Source organism: Cataglyphis hispanica, chromosome 17 (assembly GCF_021464435.1).
Source record: "Cataglyphis hispanica isolate Lineage 1 chromosome 17, ULB_Chis1_1.0, whole genome shotgun sequence".
NCBI lineage: Eukaryota > Metazoa > Arthropoda > Insecta > Hymenoptera > Formicidae > Cataglyphis > Cataglyphis hispanica.
This window is the reverse complement of record NC_065970.1, coordinates 3,813,161-3,836,379: the sequence shown is the minus strand read 5'-3', so window position 1 is coordinate 3,836,379 and position 23,219 is coordinate 3,813,161. Positions and strand designations below refer to the sequence as shown.

Below are 23,219 nucleotides of genomic sequence, written 5' to 3'. Positions count from 1 at the left end.
CTCGCGTTCGACGTGTCCTACGTAATTAGCAAACGTCTTCCTTTTAGCGATTACAAATTAATATGAGCGCGGCTAAAAGTAGGGCTTTCGTGCAATACGTACAAGACTTCTACAAGATTTTGTAATTTCCGAGATTAAATTACACGATCCTGTCTATTTCCTTGCGAGAAGGAATAAAACGAGCTGAACAATGGATCTCAATTCGAAGGACTTTTGTAAAACATCAAAAGGATATTTCAAAGATTAATCTTTGCAATCTCCTTTAGATTATTTACATTGTCTGGGAATGTAGACGGACTAAAATGCGCACGTATACTCGGCTTCATTTAGCACATTATGACAATGTTTGTACGAATAATTCGAACCTCAAACTATTGAGAGCAGTACAAAGATATGCAAGAACGAGAGACATTTTGTCCTTAATTTTTTATATAATGTAATATTGTACGCGACATGAAGTGTTATTGCGCAGGTGACTAGCACCTTTGGTATCATGTGACGTAGTTGAAAGAATCGTACACCATGTACTAGACTCGCTCATTCGTGTAAATATCATAAAAATGGATTTGCGTTTCTAAAAATTAGTAGAATCAAAATAGACAGCTAGTAATTTACACAATCGAGCTCTATCTGGATCGCATTCTACCGAGCCTATCTCACATCATACATTTATATTTATTATTTATTCATATGCGAAAAAAGATACGAGCGAAAGAAATGGAAAACATTGTGTACTATTGTACAGGAGAACAAATAAACTGCACATTAATATAAACGTAGGAATATTAATATCAAGTGATGAATTATTTTTTTTTTTATTTACTTGGAAAAAATTAAACTGATAAAATGGAAGATTATAAAAGGATATCTTTGTAAAGGAAAGCTTATTGAATCTTAGAATGTATATGAAGAACTTATTATAGCTTATTATATAATAAGAAAAGCCACTATAAAAATTCTTAGCAGCATATATTTCTTAATATTTATAATAATTTCTACATGCACAAATATGTTTTATATGCTTTACTTTTTGGTTTATTTCTTGATCTGTTTCGCGTCATCATGGGAGACAAGAAGTTGAATTCGAGATTCATCCTGCATTAAACACAGAAACTATTGATATTTCAGTCTACCTCTTCCGGTCTCACAGGATGTGTTAATGGAATCATAGATTTTTTTTTAACGTCTCTCGACAGTGCTTTCCTCATGTCTAAAATCAATATCGTTTCTATTAATCTTATACATAAAAATTTAGTATCTTAGATTCCTCAAAATAAATCTCTACCATATGCATCTTCATCTGGGTCCCCATTATAATACTCTAATACTGTTCTATATACAATGTATCCCAATTGTTGATACATGGTAATTGCAACTTTATTACTCACTCTAACAAATAGATCCACGAAATAAGCCTGTTTCCTGATTTGCGTAAAAAAAAGATATTGATCAAATAAACGAAAGCATAACAATAATAAAGGTAATACTGAAATTATTTGTTTACATTTAAGTGATAATTTAAATAAAATATATTATTGCTCACTTTTCTGATACTTCCTCAAGAAATTTCATCAGCATCGCAGCAAGACCCAGTCTTCTGTAATCAGGAGAGACAGTGAGGGCTGTTACATGACCGTGCCAATTTTCTCCATGACCTTCCGCCTTTCCCATGACTTTAATGGTTTGCAAAGAATAATGCTAATTTTAGATCACATGAAAGAATTACGCATTATTGTAAAAATATGATGGAACCGAGTGTACTTACTGTAACCCATAATTTCACCGCTTGGAGATTCTGCTACCTGAATATATTCTGGCCAATGCGCAAGATAATGCATATAAAACGAAAGTCCATACTGAATAGAAATGTGAAAAATGAGCAAGTAAAAACTGAAACTTTCCAAATTATTTCAATAAAACAAGATGTAATGTGAAAATTACTTTTCTATTTTTTAACCATTAAATTAATTTTTGACTAATGCTTTATTCTCAATATAAAATATTATCATTAATAAAATAATATGAATATAAATAATTTTTTCCTAAGGTTTTCCTTATTTTAAATATTTACTTTTTAAATATTCAAAATCTTTAAAATTAAGATGACACATGTAATGATTGAGTTGACAATAAAAAATACTCATAATACATTAATATTTTTTTTAGTTGATTAAAATAAAGGATACAGTTTCTGTGAGCGGGTCCAAATTTCTAAAAAAAAAAAGATAAATATAATTACAATGATTACCAATATAACGAATTGTGTTGAATCGTTCAGTGGAATTTTAGGTTAGAGAGGATAGATTTTTTGAGAAAGTACTTACACGTTATTAAATTTGAACAAATCGTTGCATGTAAAAGGCCTGAGCGTTGTCATTTTTAAATGTTGTAAAAGAGTGGGTTTGTTTTATTTACTTTTCGAGATAATACAGTCAGAACCGAATTGAAATGTGAAAAGTCGCATTCGACTGATTCGACAATAAACAGATGTATACAATGTCGCCATATGTATACCAGAAGATGGATCTACAGATATTCATATATATGATATAGGCAAATAATTTGATCATTTTTTACAGGATATAAAAATAAATAATAAATACATTATTTATTTGTCTAGAAAATTTATGTTTTTATGTTTGTTTCCTTTTCATTAGATGCTGAATATAACACCTACATCACACAACACAGAGAAATAAATATTTGACTTTCATTATTTGTTATTTATATCATTACATCAGATTGGAAATGTGAAAACTGGACTGCTTATTTTAAATGACAGATGAAAAACTGCAATAATATCGAATTTATTCTCATTTAGAACAGAAAGAAACTTTATTTTTCAAGTATCAAAATACTGCTACTTTTCCTTGCGTTGTGATGTCAAACTATCATGCATACTCGTCACAACAGCTTCTATCAATTCTGGGATCACCACACCATTAACATCGATAAAATTTGCAACAGATTTAGTTACTGTTGTCTCATTAATATTGCCCGATGAAGCGCTCCTAACTGACAATACCAAATTGTACTTGTCATCATATTTCTTCAAATAGGAACTTGCCTCCCAGATTAAATCAGGGTTGAAGCCTGCTGGATCTCTGAAAAATCATATTGTATAATTTTATAAATCTATTTTTTTATTATACATTTAGCATTAAATATAACTATTTAATTTTTAATGTTACATTAATATTAAAAACAATATAAATAATAAGTATGTACAAGATTTAAAGAAATGAGTAGCTGAGTTAAAAAACTTAGAAATAAAAATAGGACAATTCTATAGATTACAGATTAGAAAAGATTATAAATTTACCTTTGGATTGCAACTACAAATATGCCTTTCTCTTTGTACGTTGTATATAATGTCAAGAGACCCATCAAAATAAAATACAAAGAAACACAGCCTACTAAAACAGGTTTAGAAGCAGGGAATGGATACAGATAATCGCACAACAATGCTATGATAGCTATTATAACTGCAATTCCGCAGAGTGCCAGTCTTCCATCGAGAAGAGCAAAATTTTCTATGTAATTATATTTCTTTGTAAGTACATCCTTGACTGCATCATCCAAAGCATTCTTCACGGCTGAACCGTCCCATTTATTGATCTTTATTACCTGCAGCATAAATATCATTTATGTTGCTTTAATAAAAAAGAGAAAGATGAATTCAAATTCATAAGATACAGATTATAGTAAAATTGTATTTTATTGTTATTATAAAAGATTATATAAAATTATATAAAATTGTAAAAAAATTGTACAAAAAAATTCAAATTTTTAATTAAAAATTTTATCTATTAAAGAGAAACAGTTTTCTCGTTTTGCTGATAAAAAGTCATAAATAATCGTGAATACTTTAGAAATATAATACATATATAATATCCTTAAAAAAAAAACGATAATTGCACAGCTTATTGTTTTCATATTAATCTGCAACAATTTCAGTTATATTCGATGTACCATACGCGACGAGAGAATTTAACTATCTATCATCAATAACATAAATGTCGCATAAACTGGCATAATAATTATTTTCATTACGAGATGCATACCATAATATAAAATAACATTAAAAATTAAAAATGAGAATAAAAACTTACAGAATTTTCTGCTGTACTCATTATGAAAGTGTAATCTTTCCACAAAACACGTATGTACACGTTGTATGTTTGTACTCTCTTCTAGAAATCTAATGTCAATTCATATGTCAAATGATGGAACCTTTCATGACGTATGGATTGACCTTTATACCGAAAAAAAGCCCAATCCTTCATCTGAATATGGCCTAGTTTACATCGATATATTTTAATACGTACTAAATATTATACCGACCAATTACAATTATTCCATTCTTTAAAGGAACGGCCATGATTAGTCACTGTAGTATTTAATATTATTAGTATTAAAGTTTATCGGTGTAAACTAGGCCTATGAACGATATGTATGTACTTGCGATGTTTTTTCAGTTTTTTAATTAAAATATAGAAATTTGTTGCAAGTGCTGACGATCAACTATCAAATTGGTAATCTTTGAAGGATTTCATCATATATATATATCAAACAACTCACATATGGAAATAGAAACCTACCTTAATCTCATTTAAAACCCGCGAATTTCAAGTAGCTCTCTACTAATTATTTAAATTAAGGTAATGTATAACTAAACCAAAATCTTTATTTTACATTATTTTTTAAATAATAGCATACACACACACATTTACACATATAAGTATACAATACAACATTAGTTTTATATTGCAATGTACAAAACTTTTTGTCTGACTTATAAATATATATAATAGTTTAATATTCCTTTAATAAACATATTGTTTTGCTAACGCTCTTAAAAATTTAGCTTTCCGAATATTAGCCGCTTCCCTCTGAATCTCTTCGTTGTTGTTAGAATTTAATTCCAATAAGCCAATGACCTTGATCTGTAAGTAAAATTTTTCATATTTTTTTATACACATATGCTAAACAAAAATATATATATTCACATATTTGCTACTCCAAATTCAAATAAAAAACAAAAAAATTGATTAATTGATATATAATATTATATTATTTTTAATATAATTATTCAATCGTAATAATTGTAATTGTTTCATTATTGTTATATTCAATAATCAATTTACCGCGAGTTGCTTTCTATGATGCTCTCCGCGTTTTGTATGTAGATATATGAGATATTCGAGTATTGTTGTGTCCCAGATACAATGATAATATGCGTCCATAGCGTCAGCGGCTGCACAGCTCTTTTGATCACTGCCTGCCATTTTAAATGCCAGAGTATAATCCACTTCTTCTAAAAATTGACACAGTACAACTGCTTGAGTATAACATTGTAAATGAGCGCAGCATTTGATCATTCTTCTGTAAACAAGATCGTCTATTTGTGTGCGTGGTGTTGGTTGACTGAATAAATCACTAGCTACCATTATAGCTTCCAGGTAATACTTCATTGCGCTTTCATAGTACGCTAGAACTGGAGAAAAATGACAAAACAATATTATTATGCACGAATATTTGATATTATATATTTGATATTCGCGATATAATGGAAACATACCAAAATTTAGATCACCCATTAATCTCAACCAAGGTACATTGCAGGGATAATACTTCAGAGCCTGTGTCAATAGTTGAAATAATAGTTCTCCAATATATCTTATGTTGTATGAATTTGCACTATAAATGTAAAATTGTATAAATATTATTAAAATATTAAATATTTATTGTTACAATGCATAAAATATATATTAATTGATATTAAATATTAAGATTTTAAATATAATATTGTTGATTTTATATAACTTGAAAATAAATTTGATATGAATTATTATAATATAAAAATTATATAATACGATGAACGCACTTTGGTACTCCAGCAGGCCAAAGGGATAGATATTGCGTGTGTAATTCTAAACTAGACTCGTCGCGCAAGACATTGCGCAAACGTGCCAACAATGATATCACTACAGTAAGAACCATAGGCTCTCGTAATCGGGTAAGCGTAACGGCAATACTAGCAGCAATGTCCCTTGATGCACCACTGCTAGAGCTTCCACTGTTATTGCTGCGTTTCTGTGGTTGATCTCTGTTAGGACCAAATGCAACTAAAACTAAAAAAAACACGCCATATATACCACAACAAATGATATATAGGATTTTTAATAAACATACTTACTCATATCCCATGCGTCCCGCGAAAATTTGCGAGTTCCCTTGTATTTGACAATGTCTTGGCAAACACTGCTGATAGCAGCTGCAAATTCAGTGTAACTCCAACGCTTCTCCAAACCAGTAAGATAATCCCATTCGGCCATATTTAAAAGAAAGACCGTACAATATTCTATTATTTCTTGCCGCGGAATTAGCTGATCAGATGCTTCTAACGCACCAAGGCACTGTTTGCTCCGTGCGACCATACTTTGCATATCACCTGAAAAATATATAGTACATTTTAATATATAAAATTATAAATTTTTTTTATTCGGATATTTTTAATTCTTTGTGTACGTACAAACATTTGTCGCCGGCCAAGCATTAAAACATTTCCATATCTCGACAAGCAGGCATTCCCAGTTTACCAGCTTGCACAATTTAAAAACTAGCGAACCTCCACTTTTCATATTTTCCTGTAGCTCTTTATCCAGTATTTTCAGCAGCTCGATAGCGCTGTCGAAACTTTTGGATGTCACCAATTCTCGACTCTTCGCAAGCAGGATGTAGGAGTAATCCTGAATAAAACCCCTGGGAAGCGACATTACTACGCTCTGCAATGGTATGGGCAATTCCCAACAGCTGTTTACATGCCATAATGGTTTCATACGCTTCTTTCCGTCCAGGTGAATTAATGTTTCACGGATCATGTGACTATCGTATGATTCTATCAACTTCTGTTCCAATTCGAACACTTCGATTCTCGCATTTTCTGTAAATAAAGATAAAAACGGGATTTCAAAATTGACATGTTTGACGATAAGATAAAATATCTCTTAATGTCTTAATAATACTTCTTTTCTTCTTTCTTATATAATTTATACATACGTATATACGGTACAGATGGTATACCCCAGTCATTCTGCAGCAATAAATTTGGTAATATAACCTCGTTAGAAGTAACTGCTTGTTGAAAAACAGTAAGCTCCGTTTCATCGAATAACGATGAGAAGGAAGAATTATTAAGTACCTTCGAAGCAAGTCCTTCTATATCAGCAGTATTTATAAGGTAAAGAAGGTAATGGGAAATTCGTTTTTTATCTGCAGCTGTTGCTTTCTCCAATACATTATCTAAAGCCTGAAGCATCAAATATAACATAACAATACAATAATAAATTTATTGCTTAATAATCTAAAAAAAAAATTTATTCTAGATGATAATTAGAAATAATGAAAATATTTTGATACATAGTAAAAAAAAATTAATTTTATTCAAAACACAAAAAAAATTATTTAAAAATTGAGGAAAACAATTTTGAATTTACTTAGAAAGCCAATAAGTACTTAAAGATGTGAAAGTTATAAGTTTTACCCCAAAAAAGACATCCAGACCCTTTGTACCAGCTGCCTTAATTTCTGTTATATAATCACCCAATATTATGCTGTTGTCAAGGATCTTCCTAACCAGATTTAAGCTTTGTATTTGCAGCAGAAGATCCCGGGCAACTACGAATTTCCTATTAACCAACCCACCTTGCACATCTAGTTCCAAATTATCTCTATAAACTTGTGGTATTTCCCTGAAAATATTATCTGCTTGCAAAATCTGCAATATATTCTGCAGATTTTGCATGTGTGTGCATTGTGAGTATATATTATTCCAGAGTACATAACGCATATCGATTTTATATAGATGCACAAAAATATACTTACAGTGTATTGATCTTTGACAGAGGATTGCAAACGCTGCATAAGACTTGGCTTAATGTCTTCGAGCGGCACTTCGCACGCCAAACAACAACCGTCTAAATATTCTTTTTGCACTTTACAGTATACTAATTTTTCTGCTGAATTAAAATTACTGTACAATTCCTTGGCTTGCTTAATATGATGTTTTGCCTCTTGATATTCTTCCCTCAACAAATGAAACATTGCAAGATCATAATGTATCTAATAAGGAAATAAGTGTTTTGTTATTCTATTAATGAGAGATAGAATAATATCTAGCTTGCAAATTCCATACCTGACATTTAAATTCATCTATGTTTACCAGAATCATATTTTCCCAATTTTGCTTAATTTCCGTACTGTCTTCAGTCAACATTTGAAAAGTATCAAAAGATGGAATCTTTGGCTTTATATCGGACATTTGTAAAATAGCATTTAAGGCACTTACACTGCTTGGTATGTGCGCTTCTAATTTTCTAATAATATCATCCACTACACCTGGAGGTACATATGTCGATTCTTGAGTACCTGGTCTAATATACAAATAAAATCTTTTTAAACTGTTGCACATACAAATAAAAACCAATATAATAATTTATGCTGAGAAAATAAAACTTACATATGAAGTAGTTGTTGTTTTGGTTGTTTATTACTGAGAGCCCTATAAATAATCGCTCTCAAATGCCATCTGTGATATAAAACCAATGTAAACAGAAATTGGTCGGAAGCTGTTTCTATGAAGAATTCTGGAATTGTAGGAATCTCTACTGTGACATCGGCGGTAATATAAAATAGATCTTGCAGCAATGTCAACTGTATTGGCAGAGGTAGCTTCTTCTCCAGTATATCCAAGTCCCATTTTAGATAAGCTGCTACTTTCAAGGAAAGTATCTTCAATGCTAAATTTTTATGACACCATTTTGCTGTACCGTTAGATTTTATATCATTTAATTCTGTATCAATAGTTTTTGGCTCAGTCTCTTTTTGATCAGAATGAATTGTCATAAATTTAATTATCAGATCTGTAGGCGATGGATCTAAAAATCACAATGTATATGAAAAATATTATTTAGATAACATTCACACATACAATATTCCATTAATAAATCGTGAAAATAATTCATTCAATATCATATATGTTTAATATTACATTTATATAAATATATTAATCATTGTCTGATATTTAGTATTTTTAAAATAAACTAATAATAATTTTTTATTTGATATAATATACATTTATTGACAATATCTTTTAATTTAATATAATAAATATAGCATTCATATATATTATGTTTACCTGGAAATGGTTTTGACAGGTGCTTCTTCAGCAAAGAAGGATTTAATAAAAATTCGAACCATAATATCGTATCCGGCGAAATTGGCACTGTTCCCGGTCGAAGCAAATCTACGTCCATGATAACAATATCATTAATATATCCACAATTGTCAGATGTACTTCGCTAAAAGATGCTCATCGAATTCCGTAACGTGATGCCGAGAAGCGTAGACAAACAGCTGTGGCTGCGACCAGTTTTTTAAATTCCTGAATCATAAAAAGCGAACGAAGATTGGATACATCAACACATTTTTGAATGAATAATATGCGACTACATTCATTACAAATGAGAAAATTTGTCCCACAATCTGCTAATTGGCTGAGAATCAAAAAATTATCAGAAATCCTAGAAAGTATTTCGAGAAACCCCTAATCAACAACCAATCGATGCGTTTTACAAGTTTTTTGATTCAAATCGCTAAATAAACATAGGGATTTTCTAATCTATTGTGAACCGGTGACGACACTTATATCTGAAGTTGCTCTCAGACCGATTTAAATCGCCTCGGTCAAAATACTGGAAAAGCCGCGACGCCGAGAAATAATGAAGTCTTTTGGCGATGATTCGCTGTTCGCCGATATAAATATTGAAAATAAGTGTAGTGTTCTGCGAGAACAGAACGGAGATAATGTTTTGCGAAAAGAAAACGGTGGCGATGTGGGTAGAAGTTCTAAACAGAGCTTACTGGTTTCGGAGTTTGCAAGGAAGGGCAGCGACATGGGTCAATCGAAACTGTCACATTCCACGCATAATACGAAAGGAATAATAAAACAAAATGAATCCGACTTTGCGAAGTATTTCGAAGATAGCATTTTATTTCCTAAAATTAACAGGAGTAAGAATGTATCCTCAGCATCGACTACTTTAAAAGGAGATAAGATTCTGTCATCCGAAAAAAAACGGAGCCCTCGTGAAAATAAAAGGAATATTGATACCAATTCGATAAAAAAGCATCCTTTTGATGTTATTAACAGTATAAAAAAATGCAATAAATCTAACACACAAAATCTTCAAAATGGATCTCATGATAACATTGATAATGCAATAAGTGATAGTAGCATTGCAAAGTCATTAACTAATATTGATAGTACATGTAATAGAGAAATCTCGACTGTTATTTCTCTATCTCCAGCTATTTGCACTCAGGATCGATGTAAATTGGCATCATGGGGTTTACCGCCAAATATTCTTCAAGTATCATTATTCTTTATTATCAATATTATACTGTGATGTTATATTTAACAAATATTTGAAATATAATTATGTATAAAGTATATTAAAAAATGTATGCATTTTTTTACCATTTTATATCATAACTTTTGGAATTTTAATATGAAATATTTTGATAATGTACCATTATTATCAATATTTCATTTTTAAGTATGTACTATATTTATCAAATATTTATTAAAAAGTTTTTCTTGGAAATTATAAAACATGTTTGCAAACAATTAGCAATTTTTTTATGTTTATTTGTATATATTCTTGAAGCTCAATTATCACAATTTTTATTATTATTATATCACTTTGACATATTCATTATTTGATATTGAAGTAACTGCCAATATTTCTAATTATTTTTTGATTTTTTATATCTGAAATGTACAATATTTCTAATATCTTGTATAGTTTTTATATTTATCATACATGTTACATTTTATATTTATTATATATGTTATAGAATTCAACAATTTTGATAGTTATTATTTTTCAGAAATATATTTCTCGTGGAGTACACTGCATGTTTGCATGGCAGATGGAATGTTTATCAAATCACCAAGTAATGCAAGAGAGAAAGAATCTTGTATATTCCGCACCTACATCTGCAGGAAAAACTCTTGTTGCTGAAATCCTGTTGATTAAAACTGTTTTAGAAAGGCAGAAGAAAGTGATCTTCATCTTGCCCTTTGTTTCTGTTGTTAGAGAAAAAATGTATTACTTCCAAGTAAGAGATAAAGCTAAATTGCTGTACTTATAATAATATTTCTTATAAGAAGCAATATTAATAAATTGACATTTAGGATTTATTATCTGATATTGCAATAAGAGTGGAAGGATTTATGGGAGGATCTGTACCTCCTGGTGGATTTGCTGCTACACATGTTGCAATAGCCACTATAGAGAAAGCGAATTCACTGGTGAATCGTTTGATGGAAGAGGATGATTTAAGTAGTTTGGGAGCTGTAATAATAGACGAATTGCATCTATTGGGTGATTCTAATCGTGGTTATCTTTTGGAATTACTTTTGACAAAATTGAAATACATGACTATTCGGTGAGTTTGCTAATACAATTTTATGCAATTTTAAGTAAAATAGTTGCAATTATTTTATTATGTACATAATATTTTAGTAATGAAGACATCAATATACAACTAATAGGTATGTCGGCCACATTGCCAAACTTAATTTTGTTAGCCAAATGGCTAAATGCAGAATTGTACAAGACTGAATTTCGTCCCATTCCTTTACATGAATATTGTAAGGTAAAAAATATATAAAAATACAAAATTTTATTAATAATAACGATTATTTTTTTATTTGCATAAAAAAATTTTATTATATTATTTAGGACTATATTATATTTATTAATCATTATATTTAAGATAATTTCTATTTGTAGATAGGAGAAAATATATATAACAATAAATTAAATCTTGTCAGAAAAGTAGAAGAATTGCCAGAATTAGAAAAAGATGTAGATAATATTCTGCAACTTTGCATCGAAACAATAAGCGCTGGTCATAGTGTACTGATTTTCTGTCCTACAAAGAAATGGTGTGAGAAATTGGCAGAGCAAATTGCCACAGCCTTCTTCAAATTAGGTCTGCTTCAATTATTTGTAAATCAAATTGGAGTAAATATAAAATGGTTTTGTGCTTTCTACATTTTTCTGTAATTACATTGTTTTATCTTTTCGCGACATATACCAATATGTCCGTTTTATTTAAAGTACAGAAAGTGTAAGAAAATTTACAACACTAAAAAGAAGAGATGTTTATCTCTTACATTTACCTCAATCTCTGGATAGGTAATAAAAATACAATACTTGGAGAAATGTTAAGGAAAGAGCTCAACAATGTATTAATTCAGGAAACTTTGGAACAATTAAAGCGCAGCCCAAGCGGCCTCGATAATATTTTAAAGAACACAATTTCGTTTGGCATTGCATTTCATCATGCTGGACTCACGATGGACGAACGCGATATCATAGAAGGATCCTTCAGGTGATGAATTATTATTCTTTTTATACTTAACTGACATAGATCTTGTATTGTGTGATATTAAACTTCATATTGTAATTTTAGAACAGGATCCTTGAGAGTTCTTATAGCAACATCAACATTAAGTAGCGGAGTGAACTTACCTGCACGAAGAGTAATCATAAGATCACCTCTATTTGGTAAAGATCTATTGAATACTTTAACTTATAAACAAATGATAGGACGTGCTGGTCGTATGGGAAAAGATAGTGCAGGTAAAAAATATTAGAATGTATTATAGAGCAAATCATATAACTTGATCATTTTTATTATGTAGAATTGAAAGATGTCTTTGAAAATGAAACTAATAAAAATGCATTATTTTATAATCTAAATTAGAATAGCAAATAAGAAAAAAAAATTAGCTACATGACTTAATAATATAAGCATACATCACTTAATAATATAAATAAATTAAAATTTCAAATTTTCCAGGAGAAAGTATACTAATATGCAAGCCAACTGAACGCAATGCAGCTCTATCCTTACTCTCTGCAAGTCTGGATCCGATTGAATCTTGTCTCAATGATTCCACATTATTAATAAGAGCGCTCTTAGAAGCAGTGGCTAGCGAAGTTTTATATACATTGAAAGATCTAGAACTATATATGAATTGTACTTTGCTGAGCTTCAATAAACAATCTGATATACAAACTTTTTCCAATGAAGCAATAAAATTCTTATTGGATAATGAATTTTTATTGTAAATATACTATAAATATACATAAATTTAATTGTATATTATAATTTTTTTGTAAAATATTTTTATATTAATTACTTTATATTAATTTAATTTAATTAATTAATTTTCTAAAAAAAGTAATATTAATTTATATAATCTTATCATCATAGATTACAAACCACAGAACGAGAATCCAGATGGATAGCAACGCCACTTGGAAAAGCTTGTTTGGCCGCATCTATACCTCCCAGGGAAGGATTGTTTCTATTTGAGGAATTACAGAAAGCAAGAAGATGTTTCGTTTTGGACACGGAATTACACGTGATATATTTAGTAACTCCACTTTCTGCTGGATGTCAGATTGGAACTGTCGATTGGATGATGTTTCATGAATTGTGGAATACCATGTCGGAAAGCGAGCGCAGAGTAGGAAAACTTATTGGAGTAGAAGAACGTTTTGTCATGTCAGCCATTAGAGGAGTCATTAAACCTGGAAAATCGGTAATCGCTGTTTGTCTACTATGGGAATCATATATTTCTTTAAAATCTCTAATGTAAATGTTTTGTATTATAGTTAAATATACATAGAAGATTCTACAGTGCATTGGCGTTACATGATTTAGTTAAAGAAGTTCCACTTCATGTTGTTTGTAAAAAATATGGATGTTGTCGTGGAGTATTACAAACCTTACAACAGTCTGCTTCTACATATGCAGGTAAATTAATAAAATTAATAAATTTATAATAATAAATCTATTTTATATATATATTTATTTATTTAATTATTTGTGAAATTTGTATAGCGAAAATTAATTTTATTTTAGGTATGGTCACACAATTTTGTAAGCAATTAGGTTGGGATTGTATGGAATTATTAGTGAGCCAATTTCAAACAAGATTGCAATTCGGGGTCTGTAGAGAATTGTTAGATTTATTGCGTCTGCCAATGTTAAATGGTTTGCGAGCAAGAAGTCTGTATAAACAAGGAATAACATGCGTAGCGGACTTGGCTGTTGCTAATGAACTTAACGTCGAACGTGCGCTCTATAAAGCTCTCCCTTTTGAAAGGTACGAATTAATTAAATTTTCCAGAGTTTTTTATATAAATTATATTTTTTTTTTTTATATCACACACACACACACACACACACACACACACACACACACACACACACAACACACATCACACACACACATATATATATATATATATATATATATATATATATATATATATATATCTGTATTCGTATACTTTATTATTTTTATGATAATAATTTTAAAAAGGAAGAAATTTTAAAAGGAAGATATCCATTTTTAAATTTTATAAAATAATTTCAAATTTTTATATATATTTTAGTGAAAAAGAATATGAAGGAGAATATGCGTTTGAAGCGGAAAAAAGAAATAAAATGAGAACAGTGTTTGTCACAGGAAGAGATGGTCTCACACCACAACAAGCTGCAGTTTTATTAGTTCAAGAAGCAAGGCTATTAGTTCAGGTAAAAAAGTACACTTACATTTTATAAATAAAATACACTTAATCTCATTTACTTCCATAAAATAATGATTATTTGTAGAAAGAATTAGGACTCGAGCAACTGCCGTGGGAACAGAACGACCGATCTCAGATAAATACATTTGTAGAAGATGCTGAAGGTATATCTGACATAAGAGAACAAATTCAGACGCAAATGGATATAAAAAATTCAGAATCTACAAAGATGGAAACATCCATAGTAGAGAACTCAAAATATGAAAAGCTTGCAAGTAACGAAAATCAAAAGAATGACAAATTGAAACTTTATATTTCTGAAAGATCTAATGAAAGTAATATATCCGATAAAAAGAAAATGGTAGAATCAAACAATCAGCATTTAAATGAAGCAATTTTGTCATCTAAAATCTCGGAAGACGAGAGAAATTCGTCTATCTTTTTCGATATAAGCATTCCCGATATAGTAGTTAACAATGAACGACTAAGTACTCCTAAAGAAAAGAAAAATTCTGCCACAACTGATAATAGCATTAACATGAAAAGAAGTAACAAAGATTTAGAAAAATCCTATCTGAATGTTAACGATATACTTAACAAAAGATCAAAGACTTCCAATTTGAATAATATAAAAAGTAATGACGAGAATTTAACAGACAACAACGTAAAAGTATCAATTATAAATCAAGACGCTAAATTATTGTATTCGAAAAGTCCCAGTTTGTTCGATGATAGCTTGAATCTCGACACCCAAATCTGTGATCTTCTTGAACAAAATGTTATGAATATCGCGCCGGAATTAGATTCCAAAATGTTTGCAAGCGATATGGATCTCGTCATGAATACATTAGAGAAAAAAATTGCAAGTCCAAATGTCGATAATGAGCACTTACAAGGAGAAAGTGACGCGAAAAATGTAAACACAGCGCTCATACAAACGAGAAATAGCGTATTGTCATGGGTCGACGATTCATGGAATAATTCCGAACGATTGCTAAAGCAGATAGTTCAAGCAGATAGTGATCAAAATAGCAAGAAAGAAATATCTAAACCAAAAATTAAAAATATCGTAAATACAAGTGTATCTGTTATGCCAAAAAATATAAAAACTTGCACACCAAACGATAAAGAAAGCATGCGCAAAACGGATATTAAAAAACGTGCTGCTGTAATTAAAGAAAAAGTGCCGCGAAAACCTAAATTGCCAAAAATAGCGAAAGTAGAATCTCCCATAACAAACATAATCGTTTATAGAAACGAAAGGAAAATGTCTGTGGAGTCAAATGAATCGGATGATATCATCGTCGATTCGCAGCACTTTGAATCTCCTTTCAGCGATAATAAAAATCGAACAAGAACAAAATTGGAGAAAATACGAAAAATGCGTTCCCAAAAATTTGCCGAGAATACAATAACGGAAATAAATAATCGTTTAAACTCTCCTATAAGAGCAGCATCGAGTGATATGGCAGGTAATAAAACGAAACAGAAAGTGAAGCCAAAATTGCAGGAAATTTTGGAACGGAATTTACTTGCTACAAATTGCAATATAGATAGCGTTATATATAATTCCGAAGATGAGACGATGTTGACATCGGTCTCTAAGACAAAATACGAGACGCAATCAAATATACTGAATAAAAACATAAAACTAAAGATAGAATCTGCATTACCTGATGACAAAACAGATTTGCCGAGCGAAACAGTGGATTGGAACATATTGAATATTGTAAAAGTTGCGGACAATAGAGTGACTTTTAATCTATTCAAACGCGAAGTATTAAAAAGGCGAAATATCGCTTTAGCCTTACATTGCGATAATTTTATAGATAATACAAATAGCATAGGTTCGAAGATTTGTCCTTCCGACACAGAGAGAAAACGAAAGTCCAGAAGATCTGGGAGTTATACGCACAGAAATGTGGAAATACGCGGTGCTGCGATATGCTGGGAGAGTAATATTGCATATTATATCTCTTTCAGTAATTCATCAGGTAATAGAAATATGTAAAGACATTTCATTAATATTTTCACAAAACATTATCTTTCTAGCATTTTTTTACATTCTTTAATAGATAAATTAAATATATATTAAAATTATTATTATCCAGAATTGAAGGTCTCTGGAAAAGAACAAATGGCTTTATTGAAAGAATTATTTGCCGATACAGCTTTGTATATGCGATGTTTTGCGATAAAGGATATATATAAACTCTTATATCAATGTTGTGGAATCTCTGCCAAATGTAGATTTCTGGATCCAATAATTGCACATTGGTTATGCACTAATGATTCTGAGAGATATTTTAGTGAAATGGTGAGATTTTCAATAATATCTTATATAGGATATCTTATATAACTCAAAAGAAAAGAAATATTGAGATCAATAATATAAATATCTTTTTAAAATGTGTTAACACTAATTTCTTTCCTTTAAGTCTGGAAAGTTTTTATTTTTATGTGAAATATTTTAGCCTAAATATAAATTTTCATTAAAGTTCTGTTCTCAACTTTTTCAATCTATTATAAAAGAAAAAAAAAAAAAAAATATATATATATATATATATATATATATATATATATATATATATATATTGGAATTATTAATTTTTCATCAAATTCTGAATAGGTAACGCAATACTTTCCCCAAGGAAATTTCATAATGAAGCGGATAAATTCTTGCTACAGTGCGGGTCCCGGGATGGATTTGCGAAGTTCTTTACCGGGCGAATTTAGATCAGCAGCAGAAGCCGTACTAACATGGCACATGATGGACAATGTCATGAATAAATTAGAGGAACTAAATCCTGTTTTACTTTATACATTTAGAGGTAATAGAGATTTGAGATATATGATCTTGACCTTATTTCGTAATACATCCATCATTGCATGCATTTATTTTCAGAGGTAGAAATGAGAATTGTAACAATTTTAGCTTGTATGGAATTATCAGGTATTGGCATAAATCCAAAATCGTTACAAGAACTATCATTGGTTACTTCAAACGAAATGCAATCTTTAGAAACAAAAGCTTATGATTTGGCAGGTAGAAAATTTAATTTTTCATCATCTAAAGAAGTTGGCCAGGTTTGTGAAGCTAAAATTTTATTATATATATATATATATATATATATATATATATATATATATATATATATATATATTTAAAAGTTTATTATATAAATACATATATACATAATATTATCATAATATGCATGTCGTAGGTATTAGGCTTGTATAAAGATAAGAAAGTCAGTACAAATAAGGCTGTTCTGGAAAAATGCGATAATCCAATATCGAATCTGGTGATTTCATGGCGGAAACTGAGTGCAACAAAAACAAAAGTATAATTATAGAATAAATAAAAATTTATATATTTAGCTCAATATACATATTTAATATTTTGTTATATTGCAAAGCTAATAATAGCTTTTCTATTATATTTAGCCGTAGAATATATATATATATATATATATATATATATATATATATATATATATATATATAATTCTGTTATATTGTACTAATATATCTACAATAATTTTTATTATATGAATTTCTCTTGTATTTTAATCCACTTTTCCAGTTTTCAATGGAGAAATTTTTAAGTTATACGAAAATATAAAAGGAAAAAACTAATGATTATGATTAAAATCATTTTATCTGACAGCACTTTTTTGCTTACACAGATCATCCAGCCATTATTACATTTGGCCCAAAAAGATTCTCGAGTTCGTGGTAATTGCATTACTTGTACAGTGACAGGAAGAGTCTCGATGCACGAGCCAAATTTGCAGAATGTACCAAAGGATTTTAGTTATGCAGATAATAATTTCGTATTAAGCGTAAGAATGGCATTTGTGCCGGCTTTAGGCAACATAATGCTGTCTGCTGATTATTGTCAACTCGAATTACGCCTCTTGACTCACTTTTCGCAAGATTCAATACTATGTGAGATCATGAGGCAACCAGGTGATATTTTTAAAAGTATCGCTGCCAAATGGAATAACGTACCAGAAGAAAAGGTATTTTTTGTGATAACATGATACAGCATATATGAATGATATATTATAATTATATACATAATATCGAAAATCTCCATATACATACTATTATTATTTATTATATATATATTTCTCAAATTTTTATGTATCACTTATTTATTATTAATGTTTTTGTCGTCTAAATTTTTAGGTAACGATGGAGATGCGTCAGCGCACCAAGCAATTATGCTATGGCATGATTTATGGTATGGGGGTGAAGTCATTAGCTGAAAATCTCTGTATAAGCGAACCCGAAGCTCAGGAATTTTTAGAATCTTTTATGAGCACGTATCCCGGCATATATAAATGGTTGAACGATGTGCTGGAAGAAGTGCATCGCGTGGCGTATGTGACGACATTACTCGGAAGGCGCAGAAAGTTCCCGGATTTAAACAGTACAAAGTCATCTACGAAGGGTGAGTTGATTGTCGCATACTAAAATGTTGCATCTTATAAATATTTTAATAACTTGTATGTATCAACTAAATTTAGCACAAGCGGAACGACAAGCTGTAAACACAAAAGTACAAGGTTCTGCAGCAGATATAGTCAAAAAAGCTATGATAAGTATAGAAGAGAGGATAAGATGCAAGTTTCCGGATTCGGCTATTATATTTCCAGAGGCGCATGCCACTCGCAAACTACGAAGCAATAGTCGAGAAATGCAACAAAGAGGCGGTTATTTAGTTTTACAATTACACGATGAATTGTTATATGAAGTAAGTATTATAACTTAATCTTTTTTTTATCTATCGGTTGCCGCTTGAATTCAATTAAATTATTTTAGTTTTTATAATATTATATATGTTGTAAGCCTATACAAATACAAGATTTAATTTTTTAATGCTATCTTAGGTAAATTTAGCAGATCTGAAAGAGGTTGCTGCGATAATCAGAGAATCAATGGAAAATGTATGCCAACTTACTGTACCATTGCCGGTAAAAGTCAGAGTTGGGCCTGCATGGGGCGATTTAAGCGATTATCAATTTTAGCAGACGCTTTTCGCGCGCAACATTATCTTATTTGTTTTTTAAATCGATATTCCTATTTTTATATATTTTTTATAATTGATCATGTTGAAGAATTTATGTATCATGTGAATATTTAGTAGACATATTTTACGTATTTATTTTTTATATTTATGAGAATTGTAAATATTCTAAATTGTTTCTCTTAATTTATATTATTTACACATATTATTTTTACAAAGAATGAAGAATTTGAAATTTATTGAAATCGTAAATAGTTTAAAAAACGAAAAAATCTAATATATTTTCTTCTAACTATTCAGTTATATTATTACTATATATTTTATCACATTTTTCTTAATTCATATAAAACATATAAATCTAAATATATAAAATATATAAAACATTTTTTATATATTTTCAAAAGAAGTTAAATATTTTTCCAATTACTTATCTCACAGTCTTTATCATTATCATATATTACACATATTGAAAAATGAATTAGAATGTAATAGAAATTATAAATAGTTTTATATAAAGAATTTTATAATGTATATATCTCTTATGAAATAATATATTTCCCTTTCATCCTTATACTTTGTAAGATAAACATAAAAGCTATAGACAGTTTTTTAAAGGAATATTTAAAAATTTTTTTTTTAATTCTTTAAATACTTTTTATATTTATAATAGATATTAAAAACGATTTAAACTAAAAGAAGATTAAATAAATATTTAAAAGAATGTATATAATCTGCTAGACTAAATTTAATTTATTAATATAATGATGCATGAAATATTAGAGCAATCTTCACATTGCTCTAGAATATTATGATGATTATCATTAACACATGATATGATAATGATATAATTTGTATAGAACATGCGAATTATAAATTAATATTAAATATATGTATATGAAAACAATATCGAGATTGTTTATGAATAATAAATATATTCTTAACAATATAAAATAATTTTTATTAAACTGATGTTATATGTATAAAATGATTTGTGCACTAGATTACATCGCAAGGCGGCGCTAACGATTGATGCAGTTTCGTTACCGCCGTTTGCACTATCTGCTGGAAAGTCTCATCCTCTTTGCTAGTCACTTCTAAGTTCAACAAGTCTATATGCGCCTTTTTACCATCCACCGTGACGTAGAGTTTCTCGCCTTTGAATATCTTGGGTACGGAATCTTCGCCGAACATCTCCTGCAGCATCTCTATCAGACATTCCTTGAAGTGCATCCGGTCCATTTTAGTGGGCGCCGGCAGTATCTTCGGCGACTGATCCATTATCTCGGCTTGCAGTATCGCCGTTAAAACAGAATCCGCATACATATCGTTGACCGGTGTCGCTATCCATTCCATCGTAACGATCTTGCCATCAATCGTGACATCAACGTTCTTGAACACTCTCAACTTCTTGTCGTCTATGACCTCCAGATTACCAGCTATCTGCGTCAGCAAATGCTTCAGCACAGGTAACGATGCAGAGAAGTAGACACTCTGTCGCTGTATAACTTGACTCATACTCATGTCTGTGTACTTGGACAGGTCGCACGGAGCCAGCATGTGATAATTAAAGTTCCTCTTAACCAGCACGCCTGATAACTTTTGTCCTGGTTTAGGAGTCTCCATTGCCAGCGTACCCATTACTTTGGCGGTCTTCTCACCCCTAAAGTAGAGCTCCACCGCTACCGTATTTCGTGGATTGTGTATCTCCATAGTAGTGCTCGGATCGTCCTCGTATTCCCGTTGCAATGCTGCTTTCAATCGGCCCATCTCGTTTTGTTCACCGTGCACCAGCACTACATGCGGTGGCTTCAAAGTACGTATGAATTCCGATGTTTGTTGATAATCTGTGTGAGCAGAAAACGATATATAATCGACAGACATCTTTAACGGTAGTTTTTGCCCGGACATAGTCGTGATCTCTTCCGGCTCCGACAGAATAGTCTTGGCCAGTGTACCCTCCACGCAGTAGCCGGCTATTATGACACCGTTCTTCGCGTCTGTGCACCAAGATTCGAATAACTCTCTTGACAGACCGCTCTGCATCATGCCAGGCGAGGCCATCACCACGCATGGCCCGATATCCTCGAAATGATCTATCCCCTTCAAATTTGATATATGCTTGAACACGAATGGATTGTTGATGGCTATTTGTCGTCTGATCTTGTCATTCATGGCATTGACATATGTTTGATAAACGGCCATACATTTTTTTGCCAATGAGGATGCATAGTAGATCGGTATTTCATGTAATTCCGAATGCTGGCTCCAATATTCATCCAAGATGAGAAGAAGTTCTTGCGCCCTTCCTAACGCAAACACAGGTATCAAGCATCGACCGCCCCGATTAACAATCTCATGCACGAGATTTGTGAATCTACTCTCTCGGTCCTCCCTCTTCTCATGAATGTGAGTGCCGTAAGTGGATTCTGTAATCAGAACGTCAGGATGAATGTTTGGGATTTCAGCAGCCATCAAATGTCTATCTTCCTGCCGGCTGAAGTCTCCAGTGTACAGGATCTTCACGCCAGCAATCTCAATCATGAACATAGCGGCGCCCAATACATGGCCGGCGTTGTACGCCCAAAACTTGATCCCAAACACATCTTTCTCCTCGTGAAAGTTGATCGTTTCTATCTTGTCCATACTAGTCTCCAGATCGGATTCTGTATACAACATCTGCTCAGTGGCTATGTTGCTCACCTTGATATAATCTGACAATAGCCAGCGATAAATCGCCTTGGTGGCGTGCGTCATGAAGCAACGACCCTTGAAGCTTGTCTTTTGCAGGAACCAGGGCAGCGCACCGCAATGGTCCAAATGAAAATGAGAAATTAAGAGTAAATCGATCTCGTCGGCTTCAACTAAATCGACAAACGGAAGAGCGTCCATACCCGATAAACCGGGATGTATGCCACAGTCCAACATGATCTTTTTTCCCTTAAACTCCAACATGATACACGATCTGCCGACCTCCTGGCCCGCGCCAAGGGGACGAATCGACAACAGGTCGCTCTCCTCGGCTGGCACTTGCGTGTCGTTCTTCCTTTTCGTCGACATTTTCTCGAGACGAAATTGATTATTCTCAGAAAATTATCCTCACTGGAGAAATTTCTCAAAATAACGCGGCAATTATTTTGAGGTTATACATTACACAAGTGTACACAACATTTTCGTACTCTTTCTTTTGAATCTTCTGTTGACCAATCAGGATAAAAAGAGCAAAGTACCTTCAATTGACAGTAGAGAGATAAATGATTTAGAGATTTTTGTCCTTATCAAGTTTCTTTCAAGCTGTCATACTAGGGATTTTTTGTCATTTAAATTTGAATACGTAATATATTATGGACGGAAATTTAAAAAGAATAAAATGGAAATTTAGGAAGGATAATAAAATAATAAAAATATTCGGAAATTCTTCAGAGTAGCAGGTAATATTATTATTTAATTAAATAATTTTTTATTACTGATTTTCACCAATATTTTTTCCTTAATAAATGATGACATAT

The 23,219-nt window shown here is 31.0% G+C and overlaps 5 protein-coding genes across 7 annotated transcripts; 1 reads left to right on the top strand and 4 right to left on the bottom strand.

The window, feature by feature from the left end:
* Window positions 1-952: 952 nt before the first annotated feature.
* LOC126855804 (N-alpha-acetyltransferase 20) lies at window positions 953-2,469 on the bottom strand. The gene is made up of 6 exons (XM_050603764.1): window positions 2,325-2,469; window positions 2,187-2,211; window positions 1,766-1,856; window positions 1,544-1,673; window positions 1,286-1,422; window positions 953-1,210 (listed from the first exon to the last, which is right to left on the bottom strand). Exons 1-6 carry the CDS (start codon window positions 2,375-2,377, stop codon window positions 1,125-1,127), a joined length of 522 nt encoding a protein of 173 aa, XP_050459721.1. The 5' UTR covers window positions 2,378-2,469; the 3' UTR covers window positions 953-1,124.
* On the bottom strand, window positions 2,377-4,257 carry LOC126855803 (signal peptidase complex subunit 2). The gene is made up of 4 exons (XM_050603763.1): window positions 4,113-4,257; window positions 3,323-3,627; window positions 2,604-3,104; window positions 2,377-2,526 (listed from the first exon to the last, which is right to left on the bottom strand). The coding sequence occupies exons 1-3, from the start codon at window positions 4,131-4,133 to the stop codon at window positions 2,861-2,863; spliced, it is 570 nt and encodes a 189-aa protein (XP_050459720.1). The 5' UTR covers window positions 4,134-4,257; the 3' UTR covers window positions 2,377-2,526; window positions 2,604-2,860.
* A 420-nt stretch (window positions 4,258-4,677) lies between these two features.
* LOC126855796 (integrator complex subunit 8) lies at window positions 4,678-9,417 on the bottom strand. 3 transcript variants are annotated; one of them, XM_050603750.1, is made up of 13 exons: window positions 9,200-9,417; window positions 8,522-8,939; window positions 8,198-8,435; window positions 7,888-8,124; window positions 7,547-7,792; window positions 7,205-7,312; window positions 7,063-7,096; window positions 6,536-6,946; window positions 6,200-6,454; window positions 5,888-6,134; window positions 5,582-5,700; window positions 5,148-5,497; window positions 4,678-4,946 (listed from the first exon to the last, which is right to left on the bottom strand). In XM_050603750.1, the coding sequence occupies exons 1-13, from the start codon at window positions 9,315-9,317 to the stop codon at window positions 4,827-4,829; spliced, it is 2,901 nt and encodes a 966-aa protein (XP_050459707.1). In that variant the 5' UTR covers window positions 9,318-9,417; the 3' UTR covers window positions 4,678-4,826. The 3 variants fall into 3 exon arrangements, with proteins under 3 accessions (XP_050459707.1, XP_050459706.1, XP_050459708.1); XM_050603749.1 differs by having other exon boundaries at window positions 7,063-7,312; XM_050603751.1 differs by lacking the exon at window positions 7,547-7,792 and having other exon boundaries at window positions 7,063-7,312.
* Window positions 9,418-9,748: 331 nt separating this feature from the next.
* LOC126855789 (DNA polymerase theta) lies at window positions 9,749-20,136 on the top strand. Its single transcript, XM_050603733.1, has 21 exons — window positions 9,749-10,433; window positions 10,954-11,184; window positions 11,261-11,514; window positions 11,592-11,724; window positions 11,862-12,063; window positions 12,270-12,465; window positions 12,547-12,716; window positions 12,937-13,204; window positions 13,354-13,684; window positions 13,758-13,899; window positions 14,008-14,251; window positions 14,544-14,685; window positions 14,764-16,672; window positions 16,790-16,995; window positions 17,308-17,509; window positions 17,584-17,765; window positions 17,903-18,022; window positions 18,368-18,703; window positions 18,873-19,137; window positions 19,214-19,440; window positions 19,577-20,136. The coding sequence occupies exons 1-21, from the start codon at window positions 9,783-9,785 to the stop codon at window positions 19,712-19,714; spliced, it is 6,549 nt and encodes a 2,182-aa protein (XP_050459690.1). The 5' UTR covers window positions 9,749-9,782; the 3' UTR covers window positions 19,715-20,136.
* A 351-nt stretch (window positions 20,137-20,487) lies between these two features.
* Window positions 20,488-22,929, bottom strand: LOC126855797 (cleavage and polyadenylation specificity factor 73). Its single transcript, XM_050603752.1, has one exon. It carries the CDS (start codon window positions 22,768-22,770, stop codon window positions 20,710-20,712), a length of 2,061 nt encoding a protein of 686 aa, XP_050459709.1. The 5' UTR covers window positions 22,771-22,929; the 3' UTR covers window positions 20,488-20,709.
* Between the last annotated feature and the right edge of the window lie 290 nt (window positions 22,930-23,219).